This window comes from Silurus meridionalis, chromosome 13 (genome assembly GCF_014805685.1).
Source record: "Silurus meridionalis isolate SWU-2019-XX chromosome 13, ASM1480568v1, whole genome shotgun sequence".
Taxonomy (NCBI): Eukaryota; Metazoa; Chordata; class Actinopteri; order Siluriformes; family Siluridae; genus Silurus; species Silurus meridionalis.
The window spans coordinates 18,096,044-18,117,427 of NC_060896.1; the positions used below are offsets into that span (position 1 = coordinate 18,096,044).

General features: G+C 34.9%; 1 protein-coding gene across 3 annotated transcripts; it reads left to right on the forward strand.

The window, feature by feature from the left end:
- Positions 1–21,126, forward strand: st14a (ST14 transmembrane serine protease matriptase a). 3 transcript variants are annotated; one of them, XM_046864187.1, is made up of 20 exons: positions 1–80; positions 180–367; positions 6,039–6,198; positions 7,805–7,935; positions 8,035–8,105; positions 8,762–8,928; positions 9,018–9,047; positions 9,135–9,369; positions 14,099–14,244; positions 15,398–15,501; positions 15,601–15,698; positions 16,017–16,150; positions 16,274–16,378; positions 16,706–16,813; positions 16,906–17,022; positions 17,220–17,339; positions 17,703–17,886; positions 18,952–19,220; positions 19,438–19,574; positions 19,728–21,126. In XM_046864187.1, the coding sequence occupies exons 2-20, from the start codon at positions 257–259 to the stop codon at positions 19,887–19,889; spliced, it is 2,589 nt and encodes an 862-aa protein (XP_046720143.1). In that variant the 5' UTR covers positions 1–80; positions 180–256; the 3' UTR covers positions 19,890–21,126. The 3 variants fall into 3 exon arrangements, with proteins under 3 accessions (XP_046720143.1, XP_046720144.1, XP_046720142.1); XM_046864188.1 differs by having other exon boundaries at positions 2–22; XM_046864186.1 differs by having other exon boundaries at positions 7–367.
- Positions 21,127–21,384: the final 258 nt, after the last annotated feature.

Below are 21,384 nucleotides of genomic sequence, written 5' to 3' on the forward strand. Positions count from 1 at the left end.
ACAGGTAGATGACGCTCTGGATGTAGGCGAAGACAAATCTTAGTTTCGTTGTACCTGTTGCATATCTTTAAACGCAATAGGTCATGATTTATTAAACTTTTGACTTTTGTATTTACATTTTTTGGGTATAGTTATTAAATTGAGATTGCGTTTTCTTTTATTTTCTTCGGGTCATATAGGCTACTAGTTTCACTTGCCGTCGACAGCAAGACTGGTTTGAAGACTGGTTTTACTCAACTTGAAGGTGTGCAATCGGATGCGTGAATTGGTCGAGGAACAGGTGGGAACCAGGAAGCACACATCGGCTGTTCTGCTTAAAATCATGGATCCAATGGATGCAGGAATGCGTTACACTCCGAAGTCTTCGGTAAGACTTATACTAAATTTAGTTTATCCATTTTGTTCCTTATTAAATCTGTGTTTATGGAATTGTTGTTTGTTTTCCGTGTCAGTTTTACGCATTAATGTATCACAGTGCTGCACATTGGTAACAGATACACGGGATTTCTGATTTTGAGTTTCTATCCACAAACATTTTCCCCCCCAATTATACCGAGTGATTTATTGGTAATGTCAAACACAATCATACATTTTTAGGAAAAAAAATAACGAATTTATATTCAGCTCTGTATATTGTATGTAATCTTTAGGTGTGTGGGTTTTTTTTTGTTGTTGTTGTTGTTGTTGTTGTTGTTTTTTTTACATTATTATGGTTTCTCAGAAACTTAAAAACCAAGCAACCAAACCTGATAATCAGAACAATTTGTATTTATTTTACAGTGTTTATATTTCCTTACTCAATGTGTCTTCACTGTAAAATGAAGGAAGAGTTTCACAGAGACAGGTTGATCATTAAGCTGACAAGCGAAGAGTTTATAAACAGATATACTTCGTTCAAAGGACGTATTTAAAAGGACCGTAAAACTTCTGAGACTTTATCATCTGTCCACTGTGTTATTTTCAGGTCAGGCCCTGGGGTTAATATTCCATTTATAGAATATATTCTATAGATAGAATGCATTTTTCTTTAATTTTTGGAAAAATGTATATTGGCATTTTACAGTGCAATCCTGACTCATTTAAAGATGTCTGTAGTGCCATGTTGTTGTTTTTTTTAATACCAGTACACCAGTAAACTTTAGCAAATTAGATCAAATTCCAGATCAAATATTCAGTGATTGTTATTCCGGCTGGTTCGACACAACAAGCCAAAGGCTTTTTCTCATGAATGAATGAAGTATTTACAGGCTTACTAAATGAACTCTGCCACTGATTATTCTGATCCCTGTCTGCTATTTTCACTAGATTTGCTTTATAGTTTTTGCCTAATGGCATACTCACATTTGACATGTACACAAGAATTTGTAAGGTTGCATACACTAGTGGAATTTGGAATGTGTTGTTTCAATGTATCTACCAAGCATGTCTTGGCATGCAGGTTTTCAGACAGTTAGTGTATCTTTTTAAAGCTATTGAGCGGCATATTTTTATCACGTGTTCCTGTGGAGAGGTTTTACTCTCCAAAAACTGTCCTTGTGCTACTGAGATGTTCTACTGAAACAATAGGACAAATGAAACCATGCACCTTTTAGTAGTTGCCCCCCCGCCCCTAACCCCCGCCCCCCCATTCAGCAAAGGCACAATGCATTGGTGGTGCATTGAGGGCAAGCCTGGTCTTGTGGAACAAGATCATTAAAAGCAATTAGCATGAACAGTGCAAGTGAGAGAAACGAAGAACTTTAATACCGTCTTCAGTTCTCATTGAAAATAATTTTTGGGTTACTTTCAGCGGTTAGTTAGTTAATGTTAGTATTCTAAAGGAAAATGAATAACATGGTAAATGATATAATGATCACATTTCCAGCATACAACAGAAGTCGGTAGATCCCCTGTGCAGTATTACTTAAATGTGAAATGTGAAAAAATTTTATCACTGCTATTGTAATTGCATTAGTTTTCTTTTGGCAAGCTGAGTATTTTGTCTTTAATCTTAAGAAAAAAGACAATATTAAAAATACAGAGTCCAAAGTTAACACAATAGATTGCAACAAATGTGGAAAACCTCTGTAATCACTGACAGAAACTGTAAAAAAAAAAAAAAAAAAAACATTGATAATTGAAACTCAGTTGACTATACTTGGGATTTCCAGTTAGCCTAATTGATTATACATGGGTATAAAATGAATAGTCTTATAACTATTAGTTGTGAACAATAGTCTTATAACTATTAGTTGTGAATGCCTGTGTCATGGCTCAATTTCGAAAACAATTGGCAGACATAACTGATTCCAAGACTTGACAAAGATGGAAAAGGAGGATTGGTGAGCAACCAAAAAAAAAAAAAAATTCAAAAGACAGTTGCAGCAGTAATCAGGAGCTTTAGAACCAGCTAAACACTTTAATCAGAGTCACAGTGGCTGTCATCCAAAAATGACAACCCTCACGATGCACTTTGTGCGAAATCTAGTTTTGAAAAACACAAGGGTGAGCTTTTTCAGTCCTGGCACATGAGTCATCAGTGGAAATCAGAGTTTTTGTGACAGCTTAAACAGTGCAAAAGACATTGCATAATTGATGTTCAGAGTGCAAGAATAAAGCTCTTGCATGCTCTTTGGTGCAAAACAGATTTAACTTTGCTAAAGAACCTGAACAGAAGCCTGATAGATAGCACGTTCTTCGATTAGATTAGACCAAGATAAATTTGGCTCAGACATAAAATTTGAAGTAATGCAATTGTTGTTGATTAATGATACAAATTTTGACCATTTGGCATTTAAGTGACCAGAGCAGTTCTCTTCTCTGTTGTATTCTTGTGTCACTGCATGTAGCAGTTAAAAACAGATTACACATTTTACACTGCAAACTTGCTAAACAATAGGCTTTGTCCTGAAGGGGTTTAGAAAATATTTCTTTAAGGTGCATCTGTATCATTTGTGACTGGTTTCGGTCAAGTGTGGGCTGATCAAATGCTTTATATAAACAGGAATGCTAGATCAGTGGCTTACCATTTCAAAACCGTCACTTTCACAAATACAGTGATCACTTTGGCTGATTAAGCATGTTGGTTGTAGCAATCTGGTCAATTTAAGGGCTCGAGTCATAATTTTAGGAATTCAGAATATCACTTGAATACTAACTGTTTGTTAGTTTGGCCTAGCGCATCAAGTGCTGGGTGATGTAGCTTTGTTGGGAACACAAACGGAATGAATACAAATTTGACTAGATAACAGAAACTCAGCACTGTGATGTCATGCTAGGTTGATCTGGCCAAATGCCAAACTTGAGGATGGGAACTGACTCATAGTTTCACTACACATTGACTGCATGTGTACTCAGATCTTCGCATTGTAGTATTATAATTATATAACAATTTAGTACTGTTTTTGGTATCTTGTCTTTATGGATTTGTTATCATTGTATAGACAGATAGATAGACTAATCTATTAATAGAAATCAATAGTGTGGATCTTTTGTAATTCAAACTTGATTTGATTGAAACTTAAAATGATTATAGCTTATGTGTTTAACTGAAGATTGACTTGATCACACTCGATGTGGGCCTTCTCCCTAAACTAATGGCACACAGTTGTATAGAATCATTTTATCTGCTTTATAAGCTTTGCAGTCTCCCTGTTCTGGGTCTAAGGACACATTGCTATGTTCTATATGTAGCCACTCAAGTTCCTCCACACTAACCTTGGCATGTCATGTCTTCTAAACATTATTGTGCATAATGATGTTGTCATGCTGGAACATGTTTGGATCACTTCAGTTTAAGAGAAATGAAACTGATGCATACAAAGAGTCTAGACAAGGTCTACATGTGAATTATTTGGTTTGATGACAGTTTGTTGTCTCGGTTGTGATCCATCCTTCATTGAAGCATTGCCCTTAAACATTTTCAACATTGCTCCACCTTTTAAGGTGAACAAAAGTAACTGTATAGACTAACATAATTTATAAAATAGAATTGTAATTTTTGATATTTATTCTATAATATTTGGAGCCCATAGACATAATCAGACATTGGGTATCTTGCCAGATGATGGAATTTCTATACTCTGCCATTCCTATTCTGTGTTCAGTTCCCATTTGTTCTTGGAGTATTTTGTGCTCACCTTTTTTTTGTTTTCACCTTTAAATACATGCTAAATTAGTTTCAGGACAAGTGATTAACTTGATTTTAATAAACACTCATGAGTTGCCTTTAAAGTATTTTAAAAAAATTATTGTTTATCTGTTTTGTGAAGTTTAAAGGCATTTTGTTGGGTCTAAAAAGATCACTTGTAAATTCATCCTGTGGCTATTGGCAGCGTCCAAACAATAGGGAACTAGCAGTCATACATTCACATGCCATAACATATGGTGGTATCCTTTTGAGTAGTTCCTTCCCTTCTCAATGCTATTCTCTTCTTATCATTCATGTACAAGTTGATCTATCTGTTCTATCTATTGGATGCTGTTCCAGAACTGGTTTGGATATTAAAGATGTTTTTTTTGCGAACTTGCGTCTTGTGGTAAACACTCTTTATTGTCTTTTGTTGAAGGCTTCTCTTGTTTGTTGACTTTGACGGATACGCCCTCCTCCTGGCATGCTTTACTGGCAGTAAATGTATAATTTGGACTTTATAATGAGAGTTAACAGAAACATATTCCAAATTAAAAGCCACAAAAATCCACTGCAGATTTTTAGTTGCTTTTTTTGCAAGGAACTAATGAGGAAAACATCTGGCTAATGGACAGATGAGCAGCTAATTGTCCAATTGAATTGTCCAATGGAAAATGTTTTGCATCGTACACCTGATCTGGATATAAAAGTCAAAAATTTTAATTCATTTAATTTAACTCTGATATAATGTGGTAGACAACTAATATTAATCAGTTAATTTTATCACCAACTTAAATCAAATAGTTGAAAAAATACATATCCGAATCCTTCAGATTTATTTTTAAACATGGCTGCATGGCCAGTGGTTTATTTTCTCTGTCGTTTTGGTAAGAAAGCTTTCTGCTTTCTGAATTATTTTCATTTCTTTCATCTCTTTCTGTGTTCCAAGTTTGCTTTCATTAGAATGGCCAGAATTGCTTGCTTTAAGAAAGGTTTTTTTTTTTTTTTTTTTTTTTTTTAGGAACTTGAGGGTTGTAACATAAAAACCCAGCATTCCTTTTAACAGTGGATTTGTTTAATCAGAATGTTGTCTACATTTATTAATTAGATTTACTTAAATTATGCAGTATTTGCTTTTTTAAATCAATGTATTATTTATTTATTGTCTATTAGAGTCTGAACCCACTGGTCATGCACTGTTTGAATCTTGAATTGTTTCCCTTTCGAAGTATTAGAAATGACACTATTCTGGAAAGGGGTTTTGGTGATTTTGAAGCATGTCTCTGGGGATATGTGCTCATTCAGACACGAGAGCAGTAGTGAAGCCAGTCATTGATGACTGTTCAGAAGGCCTGATGTGATTTTAAATCAAGTCCACCCGAGTTTCTCTAAAAACATGATTCATAAGAAGATATTACACATGCGGGACTAACTTTTTATACAATGCAGATAACAATTTGCCAATCTACTTACATTCAAAATAATCAGCTATAACAAATAAACTACTGAGAGATGAAGTAAAGACTATTGCTTTAATACAACTTGACGTTGTTCTGTTGGAAGCAGAAAAATAGGTGTGTACGGATCTTTATTAAGATTCTTTCTTTATGAACTCATGAGACTTGTTGTGCAGTCTCAAAAAACATTGATTTCATTTTTAATGGGAACATAAAAAAGCATTTACAATAATTATTTACAGTTTGCCCCTCTTTTCCACATGACTAGAACTAGACAGAAGAGCAGCTGACAAACTCTAAAGAAAAGAAATAGCAAAAAAGAATTAGAAAATCTTTTAATTTAAATAAACCTTTTTCTCTCTTTTTTTTCCAAGTGATACATTTATTATAGCACCTATAGATAATAGTAAGAAACCTATAATGAAAATAAGATGGATACTTTAGGTTCTTTGTTTATTTTTTTGCTTATTTAGGACAAGGACTGGGACCAAGCAGTCACATTTCTGCCAGCAACAGATTCCAAAAAGCTGGAGAAGAAGAAGCATCCAGGGAAGATTGGTGCTATATTTGGTGTAATCTTCTTTGCAGCTGTTGTGGCTTTGATGACAGGACTTCTTGTATGGCATTTCCACTGTAAGTTTTTGTTTTAACCTACATTTCCACTGTAAGTTCTTGTTTTGTTAAATGTAATTTACATAATTGTGTTTTAGACCTGAATGATCATTTTGGTATTCATTTTAGTATTTATCTCAACATTTGAGCAATTTAAAACAATCAGAACTGTAATGAACCAGGCCTTGATGAAAATGTAGATGTATTTTGCCTTCACACATAATGAGAAGGATGTTTAGTGAGGCAAAAATTTAATTTCATTTATTGTTTTTTTTTTTTATTTGAGCTTAAATCTGGTGCTTTTCAGTCTGAGTAAGTTTATAATGTCATCTCAATTAGAATTTCACCATTCCACTGAGAGAATGATTGTTTACATGTGTAGAGTCTTTAAAAAGGTTAAGGAACACATTAACTGTTTTTCACAATCTGTTTGAACACAATCAGAAAAAAACCTGAATCTCTGAGTTTCATGAAATGGATGGTTAGGAAAAAAATGTATATGGCTTTAAAAAACTACATGTGAATAAACCACAAATGTGTTGGAGAAATATACTTTGGTCCTTTCAAAATGAAATGGTTTGGTCATCATGCACGTTGCCATGTTTGGCGTAAAATAACCACAGTGAATTACTACAAACTCTTTGTTGGGAATTCCCACCGGACCAGTCAACATAGTAGTAGAGCTGATGACAAGCTATGACTCAAAAATGGCAGCCAGTGCTTTATTAGAAGCCTGTGTTTGGTGTGTGCAACATGCTATTTAAACAGAAGATCCTGGTTGACAGACTTCATTGCATGCTTCACCCTATAGCATGCAACTTTATGATTTGTGCTCTAAAATGCTCTAAAGTAATACATGATCATGGAATGAGAACAGGATTATTTGTGTTTTAATGGACATATCATCCTCATGGCCACTTTTCCTAACCAACCCCTAAGCAACTACAGTTTTACAACTTAGACCAACAGTCAAGTATGGTGATGGAGCGGGATAATTTGCTTCTGTCCAGCCGCTTAAGATGGGGTGAAATCGTTCCATGCAACAGGACAATTATCCCATACACACTAGCAACTCAACAACTGAATGGTTAAAGAAGAAAATTTACTTCTTGTTGAAACAATCAAATCAAAGTCCAAACCACAGCCCCACTGAGATACTGTGTGTGGATCTTAAGATTAATACAGTTGTGTATAAATGAATGGCATCAAACATCAATAAACTGAAGCCATGGTGAAAATGAATGCATTTCCTTCACGTTATTGCTACTAAATGTTTCTACATGTTAAGAGGTACTTTTGTTTTCTCTACAGGTTATATTTTAATGGTTCACTTTTCAGGACAAATCACTACATATTTAAATCTGTTGTGCTTTTTTAGTTGTCCCCTATGGTTACTTTGTTGTATATTATTGGTTGGTAAGGACCTCACAATTGCACTTTATGCCCTAATAAATTAAAACATAGAACTTAAGACTGATATTATTTTCCACCCTGTGATTGTCGGACATGAATACATCTGATTCAGTTCCTTTTTATTTATACAGAAGAACCTTTTAAAAACTCTGATGTCTGAAGATTTTTTATTATCTGTTGTAAAAAGGTGTAATGTGCATGTTTGAACTTTCAGTCCGGAGGGACAACAGGGTGAAAAAGATGTATGCTGGCTCTATGAACATCACAAATCAAGATTTTTTGGAGGCTTATGAGAACCCCAATAGTACAGAGTTTCAAGCCCTGGCCAGACAGGTTACATCTCAGGTAGGTCATATTGTCACAATATAATGGTTAAATCTGCATCAGTTTGTATATTGTTTGTTATAATGAAAATAATTGTGTCGTACCATTGTTTAATTTCAGTTAAGAGATATCTACACCAAGATTCCCCAGCTGTCCAAATATTATGTTCATTCTACTGTGCAAGCCTTCAGGTATTGTTATAAACCTGTGAACTTAAAAATGCTACAGTGTAAACCCATTTTTATTGGACAAAACTTTCATAACTTATCTCAATTGGTTATATTTATAATGCTAATTTTATTAGAGTGTTAGCTTGGTTACTGCAATTACAGGGTGTACCTAGAAGAACTGATGCCACACAAAGTATCCAATATTACATTGGATATGCAAATATTGATTTGGATTTCTCCTCTTTACATTACTTTCTATTTTATTAATTGATAAAAACAAATTATGGACACTTATTTCTGAAAGCATTCTCACTATGCATTTTTTCACAGCTGCCTAAAACTCTAACACTATGCATTTATATGAATACTATTAGACTTAAAACATACAAATATTAAAATATAATTTTAAACATCCAAATAAATTAAAATGATTGATGATAATAATAATATTATTATCATTTTTTATTTTCATTATTTTTTTATTATTAGGTCATTTAACAGTTTGGAATTTTGACAGGTTAGAGAAACACACCCAGCGCATGCAGTTAAAATAAATTTCATGTTGGAAAAGTGTTATATCAGCCCTTAGTTTGGTGACTTAACCCCAACAGTGAGTAAACCTATTTCGTACTATTTTCATTTTATAAGAATGTTGTCACTTTTCCCTATATCTCCAGTGAAGGCAGTGTAATAGCGTATTACCTGTCAGAGTTCCACGTTCCAGTGTCACAGGCGAGTGCTGTGGATGACACCATGAAGAACATGGATGACATGATGATGAAGGCTGGGCGGCGTGTATCGGAATCAACAGGAGAGCTGAAATTTAATAGAATATTTACATCAGGTACATAATCGTTGCATGGTTTTACACATTATATTATATTCCAATTAATATTTGTTTAATTTTATCTATGGGTCTTTTTCTGTTGATAGCTTTAGATTCACGGATGTTTGCAAATCCTTGTAAGTCTTACCTATATGATTTAAATAAAAATAAATGTATATGTGTGCTATGTGTAAGGAATGATACCTACTTGTGTTTCCCTACAGCATATTACAAATATCTAGTTCACACCAAGACTAATCAAGTCATTGATATCATGACACCTGGGTTTCCAAACTACCCATACCCACAAAATTCTTTCGCTCAGTGGCAATTACGAGCTGACCCTGGCTATGTCCTCAAGCTGGACTTTACTACTTTTAACATTGAAAAAAACTGCAAGAACGACTTTCTAAAAGTGTATGACTCACTGGTGGCACTTGAGAGCCGACTCATGGCTGAGTAAGTTTAAAGTGTTTCTTTTCTTTCTTTTTTTTTATTATACCAATATATTTTCAAATGTTAGATACGATGTTAGAGGTCTTTAATCAACAGGCATGTCTCATTTACAATATAACCACTCGTGGTATCTCAATGCCTCCATATGTTAAAGCTATTCTACTTATTAGTTATTAATATATCATATATGATGAACATTTGACAGCTGCAGTAGTTGTACTAATTCAGTTCTGCTTTATGTAATTTTGTGGTTGAGTTACACTTAATCCAGTGGTTGCTAGTGGCAACTTAGAACATTTAGGTATTTAATTGTTGAAGTTATTGTGAGCAAAACTTGTAAAACCACATATAAAATGCTCAGCACATGGCTTGAAGTAATGTACTCCTATCTTCCAGAAGTTTCCAAACAAATGTAAGAAAAATCTGTGTGTGGAATTGATTCTATATGTTTGGGGTTGACGCTTAGTTTTCAATGTTAAATGCACTTTTTATATATGTTTCCGAGGGTGTCAATCAAATATGTCAACTTTCTTATTCCCAGTGGTTGATCAATATCAGTCTAGAGTGACTATTTATGCCTGACTTCATCTGCGGTTGTTTTGAATGCATAGTACAGAAAGACAAAATTGTTCAGAGCTGGCTAAGCCTTAAACAAGTTCAGTCTAATCTAGTTCATCAACAAATCTAGTTTAATTTACTCTTTCCTGTGCACACCCTGTGCCTGTTCATTCCACTGATGCCGTGTTTAGCGAAGTGGAAGGTTTTGCCCTAAATTTTATATCATAAAAATCATGTTGTTTTTCAGAAACCCTCCTGTTCTTTGCTCTCGTCTACTACATATATTTTTAATAATTTGCCTCTATCATGCATATATTTCATAGTCATGAAATGAAGTCATACAATAAAACGTGTATAATTACAATTTCCCCTAAGCTACGATTAACATTTGCACTCACATTCCTTTAAGAATTGCAGTTGATGTACTGTAAACATTAAAAAGGATAAATGGTGGCAGATTTTTTTTGTCACCTTTAATGTGATAAAGCAACCAACAAAATTTGAGTAAAAAATAAATGAAAGGCTTTTAAGGACAAAAAAAAAAAAAAATACAATCACATTTAAACTGTAAAGTAATTATCATACATTTATAAACTATGGTGATGCGTTCTCACAGAAATATATCTACACCGGGGTAGGCATCAGGGTACGGGAGAAATATATAGGGTTAAACATATGAATTTAAATTGATATTCCTATCCTGTTTCTTTCTATGAGTTGCTTTGTGACAATATACATTGTCAGATCTGCTATAAAAATGAGATGAAATCCAATTGTATTAAGTTCAATTAAAAGTATAAACCTTTTTTGACATGAATAATATGCCCAAGGTAAAGCATGGGGTTGGAAACATCATTCTATAGATCTGATTCTCCTCAGATAGTGTGAATTGTATATAGCGCCAAATACCGTAATTTCCGGACTATAAAGCGCACCCATATATAAGTGAATTTTAGAAATATATTTTTTTAACATAAATTAGCTGCACCTGTCTATAAGCCGCAGGTGTCTACACTGAAACTAATGAACTTTTCACAGGCTTTAACGAAAGACACATTACACACGGTGTAACGGGTGAAATATGTTGCGCTTCCTTTAGGAGCATATCGGTATTTTGGGAATAGCCTGGCACTGCATTTTTTCCGGTATTACTGCATGTGTGCAGGACAAGGATTATGTCCTTATTATTTTCTGATGCTCATTTCTAAGTTTCTTTGTATAACCTGTAACGCTGTTGCCAAGAAAGAATTAAAAAAAGCACGGGTTTGGAATCCTGTCTGTGCTTATATGATTTCTGTTGCAGACTTAACGCGTTACAACGGCTTGTATCTAAACAGTAGTCCACCATGAAAATCATTGTTCACTGTTTTCCGCCTTCCTTTCACAACTATTTCTCTCGGGAGTTTATCTTTTGGCATCGTCGTGCGTTTAAAAAAAAAAAGTTTTTTCTCCGGATGCCATGCAGCTGAGAACACAGCTGAGGTGCGTGTTTTCGTTTCCGTTCCAATTTCTTTGGTCTAATGTTATGGGGTTCAGTTTTTTGGCTTGAAGTTTGTGAAACCTGGAAAAACCCAGGAAAAATTCATAAATAAGCCGCTTCGTTGTTTAAGCCGCGGGGTTTTAAACATGGGAAAAATGTAGCGGCTTATAGTCCGAAAAATACGGTACCAATTTACATTTATGACTGAAAGTACCGGTATGTAAATACCCGACCATCTTGCATTCTTGTATTTCTTTATACTGGAATCATACGACAAAACCTGTTCCACAACCTTAATGCCCCAGTCTATTAAAAAACAAAAAAACAATGGTTTACAGAGTTTGTATGGAAGAGCCTAAGTGGCTAATACCAAGCCCTGAAATCCACTGACCCACAGACATGCCATCACTCTTGTCCCATAACCATGTTCCACATTTTATTAGAAAGACTTCCCAGAAATGTAATGGCAGTTATATCAAAAAAAGAATGGACACACTCCCGGTTTTCCTCATAACACCATCCCAAGGTTTGTGGAATAAACCGCAAAAGAAGCATTAGTATTACGCAATTACGCCGAGTTGCGTCTATTCATTTTGAATGTGTATTATTTAGCTGTGTGTCTTAGCTAGATAGCTAAAACAGGGTAAACAAGCTTGGCAACCACTGTATCTCTTTCTCTTGGTTTTCTCTCTCTCTCTCTCTCTCTCTCTCTCTCTCTCTCTCTCTCTCACGTGCTTACACATGTAACTTAATATCTTGATACAATGTACACATACACTCATTAACAATATTTATATATAAATCATTGAAGGTTACCCTCTAACTATTTTCAGCAAAAAATTGTAATGTTTGGCCATTGGCTTTTTTGGAAATATCCTTTGGTGAAATTCAGTGGTGAACCAGTGTATTAATCAGTGTTTTTTAAACATATCTTTGTGTGTGCTTATGAATACCTATTTTTCTGTCTGGTGGGCCATTTATGTGATTTAATTATTGTAATATCCATTTATATTTTAATGTACTTGTTTCTGTAAGTGCTATGACCCATTTTTTTCGTGACTCGCATTCATGAAATGTTTTTCCATTAGTCAGTACAATAAGACAGCAACTTGTCCTTCAGGTTTTTGAATGCCACATCATGAGGGTCCACCATATGGTATTTATTGGAACATATTCAGTATCAAATTAAAGTTAAATCATCATAGAATTCTCAAAATGTAACAGCTTGTTAAGCTTCGTTGACTTCCCAGCTCACCGTGACCTTCTGAAATTATATTTAGTAAACATGTCATTATTTGCCTTTTTTTTTTTTTAAAGCATATAGACCATTAGGGTTCTTATAATTGAGTGATTTAAAAAATAGTCAGGTACCATCTTTTTCATTAGGAGTACCTGTACACATACACATTTATGCAGTTATCTAATCAGCACATCACGTGGCAGCAGTGCTAAGTACAAATTGTGCAGATACAATTCAGGTCAAACATCAGAATGAAAAACCTGTTATCTCTGTAACTTTGATCTTGGCCTAGATGTTGGTAAAATAGGGACTGGTTTGAGTATTACATAATTGGCTAAACTCCTGGGTGAAAAAAGTGAGCTCAAATAAACTCCTTCACTTGCATCAACAATTATTTGGACCACATATTGAGAGGTCCCATGACATGAACGGCTACAAATGTGAACCTTTGAATCAACTGCAGACCTTTTTTATGTTCTTGATTCATCATGGCAAAACAAGGAAATAGGCCACACTTGGGCAATAAAATTGGTCTGTTTTCCAAATACGTTCCAATCTTTGAACATAGAGTGTGTAAAAATAAAAGGCTCAAATTTTATATCAATAAATGCAATGTTTTTGTGAAACTTTTGAATTAAAGCTGCAAGTCTTCACTTAGAATGATATCATACCTATTGTGGTGGTGTACAATCATAAGTAGAAACACTGTCACTGTCTAAATATGGTGCTTGTTGGCCAGAGCTTGTGTCCATGAACCTTTGTTTAAGCTTGCAGTTTTGCTTATAGGTGCTAAATATAAGACTCTATGATGTGAAAGTTTTTCTGTCATATGCATTGATAATTAACAACTATATACAGTTTACAAATTGTTTTCACAGGACATAATGTGATAATTTGAGAACTCCAAAAGCTAGTTCTCGTATGCATACAAAAATGAACTGAATTAGCCATTTGGAATTACCAGCTAGTTATGTTAACCAGTTACATTGACAATACACCTGCTAGTTTGCAGCCTTACATAGAAATAGGGTCTGGGGGGAAAAAAGCCAAGAGAGCACATATTTCAAGATATGGCATATGTAAGTGGATGCCTACTTTTGGTTAGCTTATTTTAATATTCATTAATAGCTCCTTAGTGTAATGTAAAAGTTTAATGCAGCTTTTTTTAATGAAACAATAATAATGACTGTATCCAATTACATCCTCCTTTATAGTAAGTTAAGGATTTCCTTAAGTGTATATTAACTTTCCATATGCAGCATGCTGAATAATCTTTGTCTCTAAGGGGCACACAGCATAGCTTACATTTCAAATGTTCTGCATTTGCAGTAGCACACACAAAAAAAAACCACTTTCTACTGCAAAAAAAAAAAAAAAGACAAATAAATAGTGCTTTTTTTATTTGAACTGTTCTGATGTGATAGTTGGATCTTATTGCCTTTTTTGTATAATAGGAAATGTGGAGCCTACTCTCCTAATAACCCTCTTGGCTTCATCTCATCTGGAAATGTGATGCTAGTGACTCTGATAACAGATGATCAGGGGGACTATCCTGGTTTCAGAGCACAAGTGTCTCAAGTGGTGGCTGGCAGAGCTAGAGGTATGAATGAGAACTATTTTGATGCGCCATTGGTTGTTTGGTCTGCACATTTCACTTATTGTTTTTTCATGCATACTTCATAATCTTATCATTGTTGAAACTGAGGAAATTATTTTTGCTTGTGCTGTAATGCCTTAGTTTGATATAGTGTTTTCCCATTTATAGAAAATGTATTATTGCATTTTTATTGTTTTCTTTTTTTTTTTTTATTAAAGAATCGCTAGAGGATGACAAAATCTTTGCTGTGAATCTTAGATATGCGAATATATTCGGTCTACATTCATGCTTTTGAAATTAGTTTGGTGGCCAGCAGAGCATTGGAAAGGATTAATATAGGGTGTGACTAGAAATTTAGATTGTTGAATTTCTGTTCAATTGAATCATTCAATTTAATTGAATTCAATCAATTTAATACATTTCTTATGCAGCAGTTTTTAAGCAGTTTCTTAATAAGGAAGCCAGAGGTGATAAAGGCAAGAAAGGTCTCCCTGAGACGACATGAAAACAAAACTTTGAGAAGAGCCTCACTGAAAAAGAAATCTATCTTGTTCTGGGTGACAATGAATAGTGCAGTTTTGAGTCATTACTCATACACAACTCTATACTATAGAGCAGGACTGATGAATTGGAACACGGCCTGCACCAAGGCTTTGTCATCTGACATGCCCAACCTCACTAATGCTTTTTTGACTGAATTGACTTCTAAATCACACAGCCACTTTTCAGAATCTGTTGAAAATTATTCTCAGGAAAGTGGAAGCTGTTATTGAAGTAAAGGGTGGAATAGCATTGTATTATTCACCATGCTGTTTTAATTGGATGTTACATATGCCATTATTAATAGGTGTGTTTATCAGGTTGGTCAAAACAATTTTACATTTAGTGAGATAATCTATCATTGAAAGTACCAGTTAGTAACTACCAGCTTATACAAACACGCCTGCTCCAAAATACTTTGTAAGCAAGAAGACATTTAAGTATTGTTTGAACTAGGTTTGAGCAGCAAACCCATGCAGTAGGCTAATTATCAATAAGCATTAGAGAGGAGAGTCCATGACTCTAGCAACAGTCAGTTGCAACATGTCTTCAGGAATGCTTTATTGTGAATTTGATTAAAGCCTATGTTCCTCTCTCGTGTTTCGGCCTTCTGTAGAATCTACATGTGGTGGAATTCTGACCGGAACTTCTGGAACCTTTACATCACCAAACTATCCAAAATATTATCCACCAGAGAAGAGATGTGAATGGACCATTCAGGTAAAACAGCCTCTTGCACTGAAACTGCATGCACAGAAATGTCTAACTACTGCCATAACTGCATATTATAATATTGTTGTGTGAACTTGTGTCTTGAAGGTACCATACAATATGTTTGTGAAGTTGGTCTTTTCTAAATTCATGATGTCCGTCGGCGGTGCCTGTGTACATGATTATGTCAAGGTCAATGATGAATTGTGAGTGATTTTAATGGTTGGCCACATTACTATTAGGCACATGTATTAAAATAAACAAGCTAATAGTGTAAAATAAACATTAAACACATTCATTAAATAAAACAACAAATTATTATTTTTTTATTAAAACCAACTAAAAATAATTCTGAATATAAGCACTAAAAAACGGGCTTTTTTAATTTGCATGTATTTTTATCCAAATAAGTTCATGGTATATTAATACAGCACTGTTTGTATGGATATTTTAGTCAAAACTTCACTATGAAATTTAAGACTGTTAAAAATTAGCTGTTCAGGTTGTTGACTTTGTCTCCAAAGGCTTTGTGGTGAACTCCCTTCTTCCACCATGCGTACCAGCAACTCAAACCAAATGACTGTAGTTTTCTACTCTGATGCATCATATGTTGATCGAGGCTTTAATGCAACCTACACAGCCTTCGAGCCCAGCAACCGTAAGTACCACGCCATAGACTCCATCAGGAACCCATGGTGTACTGTATTTGAGCCACATTGTTTAGCACCAACAGTACAATCTGCATTAGTATTAACGAATTTATTCCACTTCTCATCATCAGCGTGTCCTGACAAGTTTCTGTGCAACAATAAACGCTGTGTTAGTAAAGCCCTGCGCTGTGATGGCTGGAATGACTGTGGAGACAGTAGTGATGAGAGGAACTGTGGTATGTATTGACCTGAAATGCACCCACATAGTTATCAGGCTTGCTATTAATTAACTTGCTCAAATCCTGGTCCAGTTTAAGTAATTGGTCTAAATCCACAGTGAAAAAGTGATCTTTTTTTTATTTTATACTAACCTCTTGACATTACAGGTGAACACCACAATCTGTTAAACTTCTTGTACTTGTTTTATTAGATGAAAGCTGTAATTATTCAACCAGTAAAATGGATTCAAACATACGTAATATAATTTGGAGAGCATAAGTGTGTGTGAGAGTGAGGGTTTGTTTTTCAGAAATATTCATTATATTCATTTTTCCCTTGAATAGAGTGCAGTCCTGACATGATCAGCTGCCTGAATGGTTTGTGTAAACCAATGTTCTGGAAATGTGATGGAATCGATGACTGTGGAGACAAAACTGATGAAATGAATTGCGGTAAGTGTTTTGAAGCGCGGGAATTCTTTACTGCAATTGCACCTTGTATGAATTCATATTTGACATTAGGTTTCTCTCTCTCTCTGCCTTAGCTAACTGCAACAAAGGACAGTTTGCATGTGGAAACGGTGCCTGTATCTTAGATAAACAAAGGTGTGATGGGAGAAATGACTGTGAAGATAAGTCCGATGAAGCAGATTGTGGAAAATGTAAGTTGCACATTATATGATAGTTTGCTGTTTTTGTGTAATTAAAATTACCTGATGTTCATACTAAGGTTATCTATGATGCAATTCATTTCTAAGTTATTTAGGTTATTTCTTTTTTCGAAAGTTGACGTGTTACTTGTATGGTGCTGTTGATTTGTTTATAGTATATATTTTTCTGGCCCCTTTTCCACTTTCAGCCTCTGTATGTCAGGAAACTAATTTTCAATGCAAGGACGGCCAGTGTGTCACAAAGGAGAATCCAGAGTGTGATGGAGTGCAGGATTGTACTGATGGGTCTGACGAGAACTTCTGTGATGGTAAAAAATTAAAACACCATGGAACAACATTTATAATTATATTTCATTAAATTTGATTTATATAGTGGTTTTCTGTACTGAGTGCATTTGAACTAAACTAAAAGGAAAATAATAAGTAGACTGCAAGTAATAACACATGGGTGAGCACGATCACTTGTTGCGCATCTTTTTAAATGACCTTTCCCTGTCAATATCTGACTCTCAACCAGGTTTTAACTGCCACACAGTGGTAACATGGAATATTGACTCCTTTACTATATGTACTATTGGAGCAATTTCAGTATCCTCATGTACCATGTTGTTCATCATCTTCTTTTGTGTGTAAGGCTGAGGTGCCACTTCTAATAACATCTCTCATTATAGTATGTGGAAACCAACCTTTTAAAACCTCGCGCATTGTGGGCGGGCAGGATGCAGCGGAGGGGGAGTGGCCTTGGCAGGTCAGCCTACATGTCAAAAACTCCATACATGTGTGTGGAGCATCAATCATCAGTGATCGCTGGATAGTCACGGCAGCTCATTGCGTACAAAACGAAGGAAAACTCAAGTAAATATTGCTGTTTTAATGCTTCATATTTACCAGTGTGATTAGTGCCCAGGCAAAACTTTCAAAACATGGTGTAATGTTTAATTATTATTATTATTGATTGTAATTGTATGGTAATTGCAGTAGAAATTTTAATTAATTCTCTTCAGAGTTTATAGACTCTTTTAACAAGTTATCAGCACAGGATAGTTTTGAGAAAATGGTCACTAACGAAGAAACATTACGATGCAGTTTTTTAATGCTTTAATAATTTTTACACATTTATGTCATAATTGTCTATTACATTTTGTCTTACTCACTTTTTAAATGCAGTCCCTTATTATTTCTCATCTTGCACGCAATGCACAACATGCAGATATCAGCAATCAGCTCGGTCATCTATTTCGCTCACAAATTACTAGTTCATGCAGTTCATTGATTAAAAACCACAATTAGCAGTTCGTAATGTTTTACAAATGTAACGAGATAAAATGTGCTAAATAACTACATCCATTTCAAATAACAACAACTAAGCTGTTATATTGTTCTATATTTTTGGGACCTAAATTAGTGAACTTACATTATTTAAGTCATGTTTAATCTCTCCAAAGTGCTACATTCCCCTGTTCTCATTGAACTAGTAGACTCGCATTTGAACTAAAGGAATTACTTTTTTGTTTGATCCATTCAAGGCAGATAATTATCATTTGTTCAAATTGTTCACAAACACAATCTGTAGCACACTAGTTCAAACTCAACATTAATTCACTTTCACAAAAAAAAAAAAAAAACCTTGTTCTATCAATAGATCAAACCAATGACACATTCCTTCAGAGCTGCCAAATAGTCACGTGCTTGACACAGTAGGGACAAGTCAGTATGTGTCAGTACATCAACCTGAATTTGAATGTTTCTTTCGCTTGAAAGATTCGTTCAGAAACACAGATTTGTTCGTGAATTAAACCTTTCTATTAATTCTTTTCTTTTATCTTGTCCCTAAGTTCCTTAAGAATATGTACTAAAAAAGGGATTTTGTATAGACCAAATAAATAAAATAAAATGTGTTTTGTGTGTTTGTGTGAACAGGCTCGCTGAGGCTGGATCTTGGGAGGTGTATCTGGGCCTCCACTCACAAAAGCAGACAGATAAAGCAGAAAAACGTTACCTACAGAGGATCATTCCTCACCCCAACTACAATGAATTTACCTTCGATTATGACATAGCTCTCATGGAACTGGATAATCCTGTCACTTTCAAAGACACCATCCGGCCCATCTGTTTGCCATCCTCCTCTTACGTCTTCCCTGTGGGCAAACCGGTATGGATCACCGGCTGGGGGGCCACCAAAGAAGGAGGTGGGTTTCACAGTTTAATTGGTGTTTAATGCGTTGGATGTGAAATGTTCATTACCCAATCTAAGGAGTGTATTTGGTCATCAAAAGCTCATCACAAAAGCTTGGTGTTTTCTAATGGGTGTGATTAAGCAAAGTTTTTCCCTGGCAGGACTTGCTAAATATTTGAGTGTAATAAATATTAAAATCTGTACGTGTGTGTGTGCCTGCATGTACACAGGCTCTGGAGCAACAGTCCTGCAGAAAGCTCAAGTGCGTATCATTAACAGCACAGTATGTGATTCACTGATGAATGGACAGATCACTTCTCGCATGACATGCGCTGGTGTTCTATCAGGAGGGGTTGATGCCTGTCAGGTATTGTTTCTTTCTTTTCCCCCCCATTGAGTTTATTTGTTCTAGTCATGTGACCCTTTAAAGAAAAGAGCTCATATTACATAGTTATAATATCGTTTGCCTGGTGAGTAATTATACTTTTTGTATTGTTTTTTTTTTTTTTTTTTTTTGCAGGGTGACTCAGGTGGTCCTTTGTCTAGCGCTAATTCAGCCGGGCGAATGTTTCTGGCAGGTGTGGTGAGCTGGGGTGATGGATGTGCCCGTAGAAACAAACCTGGAATTTACAGCACTGTCCCCAGATTCCGTGCCTGGATTAAAGAGAATTCGGGAGTATAATTGCCAAGTGTAATAGGAGAATTGAGTTACCAGGACTTTAGTGAAGCACATATGAGCAAAAAATGTTCTTTGTTCTTTTAATGTGCTTGAGACAATGAGTGCAAAAAGAACAAACAAGCTGTTTAGAGAGCTGTTTGATAATGAGGCTGTCTGTGAAATTAGGTCATTGTTGTATTTGACCCCCAGCATGATGAGCCTGTGTCCATGAAACAGTCTTTTATATAATACCTGCCCCCAAAATACATATAACAGTCATTTAGTTGATGGAAATGTTATATGGCATAGAAAACTGTTTTACATTTGCTTACTCAATGAAGTTCCAGGGTTTTTTACTGTAAATAGATTCACTGTTTCTACTTTAAAATGTATTTCTTAATGACGAACTGCTCGAAAAACAAAATTATTAGATATATATTTTGTAGATATTAAATGTTCAGAATTAGGATTATATAGTTCTTAATCTTCGAACACTCTGGGATTCATAAATACAAAATACACTCAAATGTGACTAATGATTTTTATACCTTCTGTCTGTTTTTTAGTTTGCTTTTTTTTTTGGCATAAACTTTTTTTTTGTAAACTTTTATTAACGTGCCATTTTTTTTTCATTGATTTTGTGATTTTAAGAAGTATGTTCACTCATTTGCTAGTTTTGTTTTTCTTTTATTTATCTTTTTTTTTATTATTTATCTTTTTTTTTTTTTTTTTTTTTTTTTCAGGTTGTAATTCTATATGCCAAAATGACAATTTTTCTTATGTGTAAATGTCCTTGCTGTGCACAAGACGAGTGTTCTGCAACTGTGTATCTTAATAAATGAATCATTGTCCCTTTTTTCTTTGGTTTCGATGTGAGTGAACAGGTGTTGTTGCCAAAAAGGAAGCACACTTGTAGATCTCTTGGGCTCACTTTTAATAATGTAATTTGGTGGCATTTCATGTAGTGTATACAATAAATGCTATTAAACAGCAATCATTCTTATTCTGGAATATAATATGCATGGTAGCAGCACTTGGAGTTACAAACTGAGTATGATCTTTCTATATTCTGACAGTGTTTTAAAAATGCTGTAATAACCTTGTTAGTTTTCTTTTGGTAACTTCCTTGCCAGTGGATTACTCACCATTCAATGTTTATGGGTTTCATCTGTGGTGCTTGCTGCAACAGCACATGGCCTCAGCATTGTTTATGTGCAGATGGTATTAAATAAATAAAAAAATACTAGGATTTTTTTATTCACCATATGTTGAGTGGCACTTATTGCTCATATTTTCTTTTGCTTCCCCTCTAGGCATTTTGCACGGTGAGTCATTTTTCCCTCATTATACCATGCACAGTTTATGGCCAAGCCTGCCTCTTCAGCCTGCCCCTTCAGCTGAGTCTCCCTAATAATGAATTATAGCTTATTAACTCTCATCTGGTCACACATTTCTCCTGTAGGAGTATTTTACTGTAGGTGTACATCCAACAGTGCAGGACACACATGCTGATTGGGAC

Bases quoted from the DNA above. Each gene is read 5' to 3' on its own strand.
- st14a (XM_046864187.1), top strand. From the start codon at position 257: ATGCGTGAATTGGTCGAGGAACAGGTGGGAACCAGGAAGCACACATCG. The intron at 8,929-9,017 runs GTACATAATCGT...TTCTGTTGATAG, and splicing joins TAATAGAATATTTACATCAG to CTTTAGATTCACGGATGTTT. The intron at 16,379-16,705 runs GTATGTATTGAC...TCCCTTGAATAG, and splicing joins TAGTGATGAGAGGAACTGTG to AGTGCAGTCCTGACATGATC.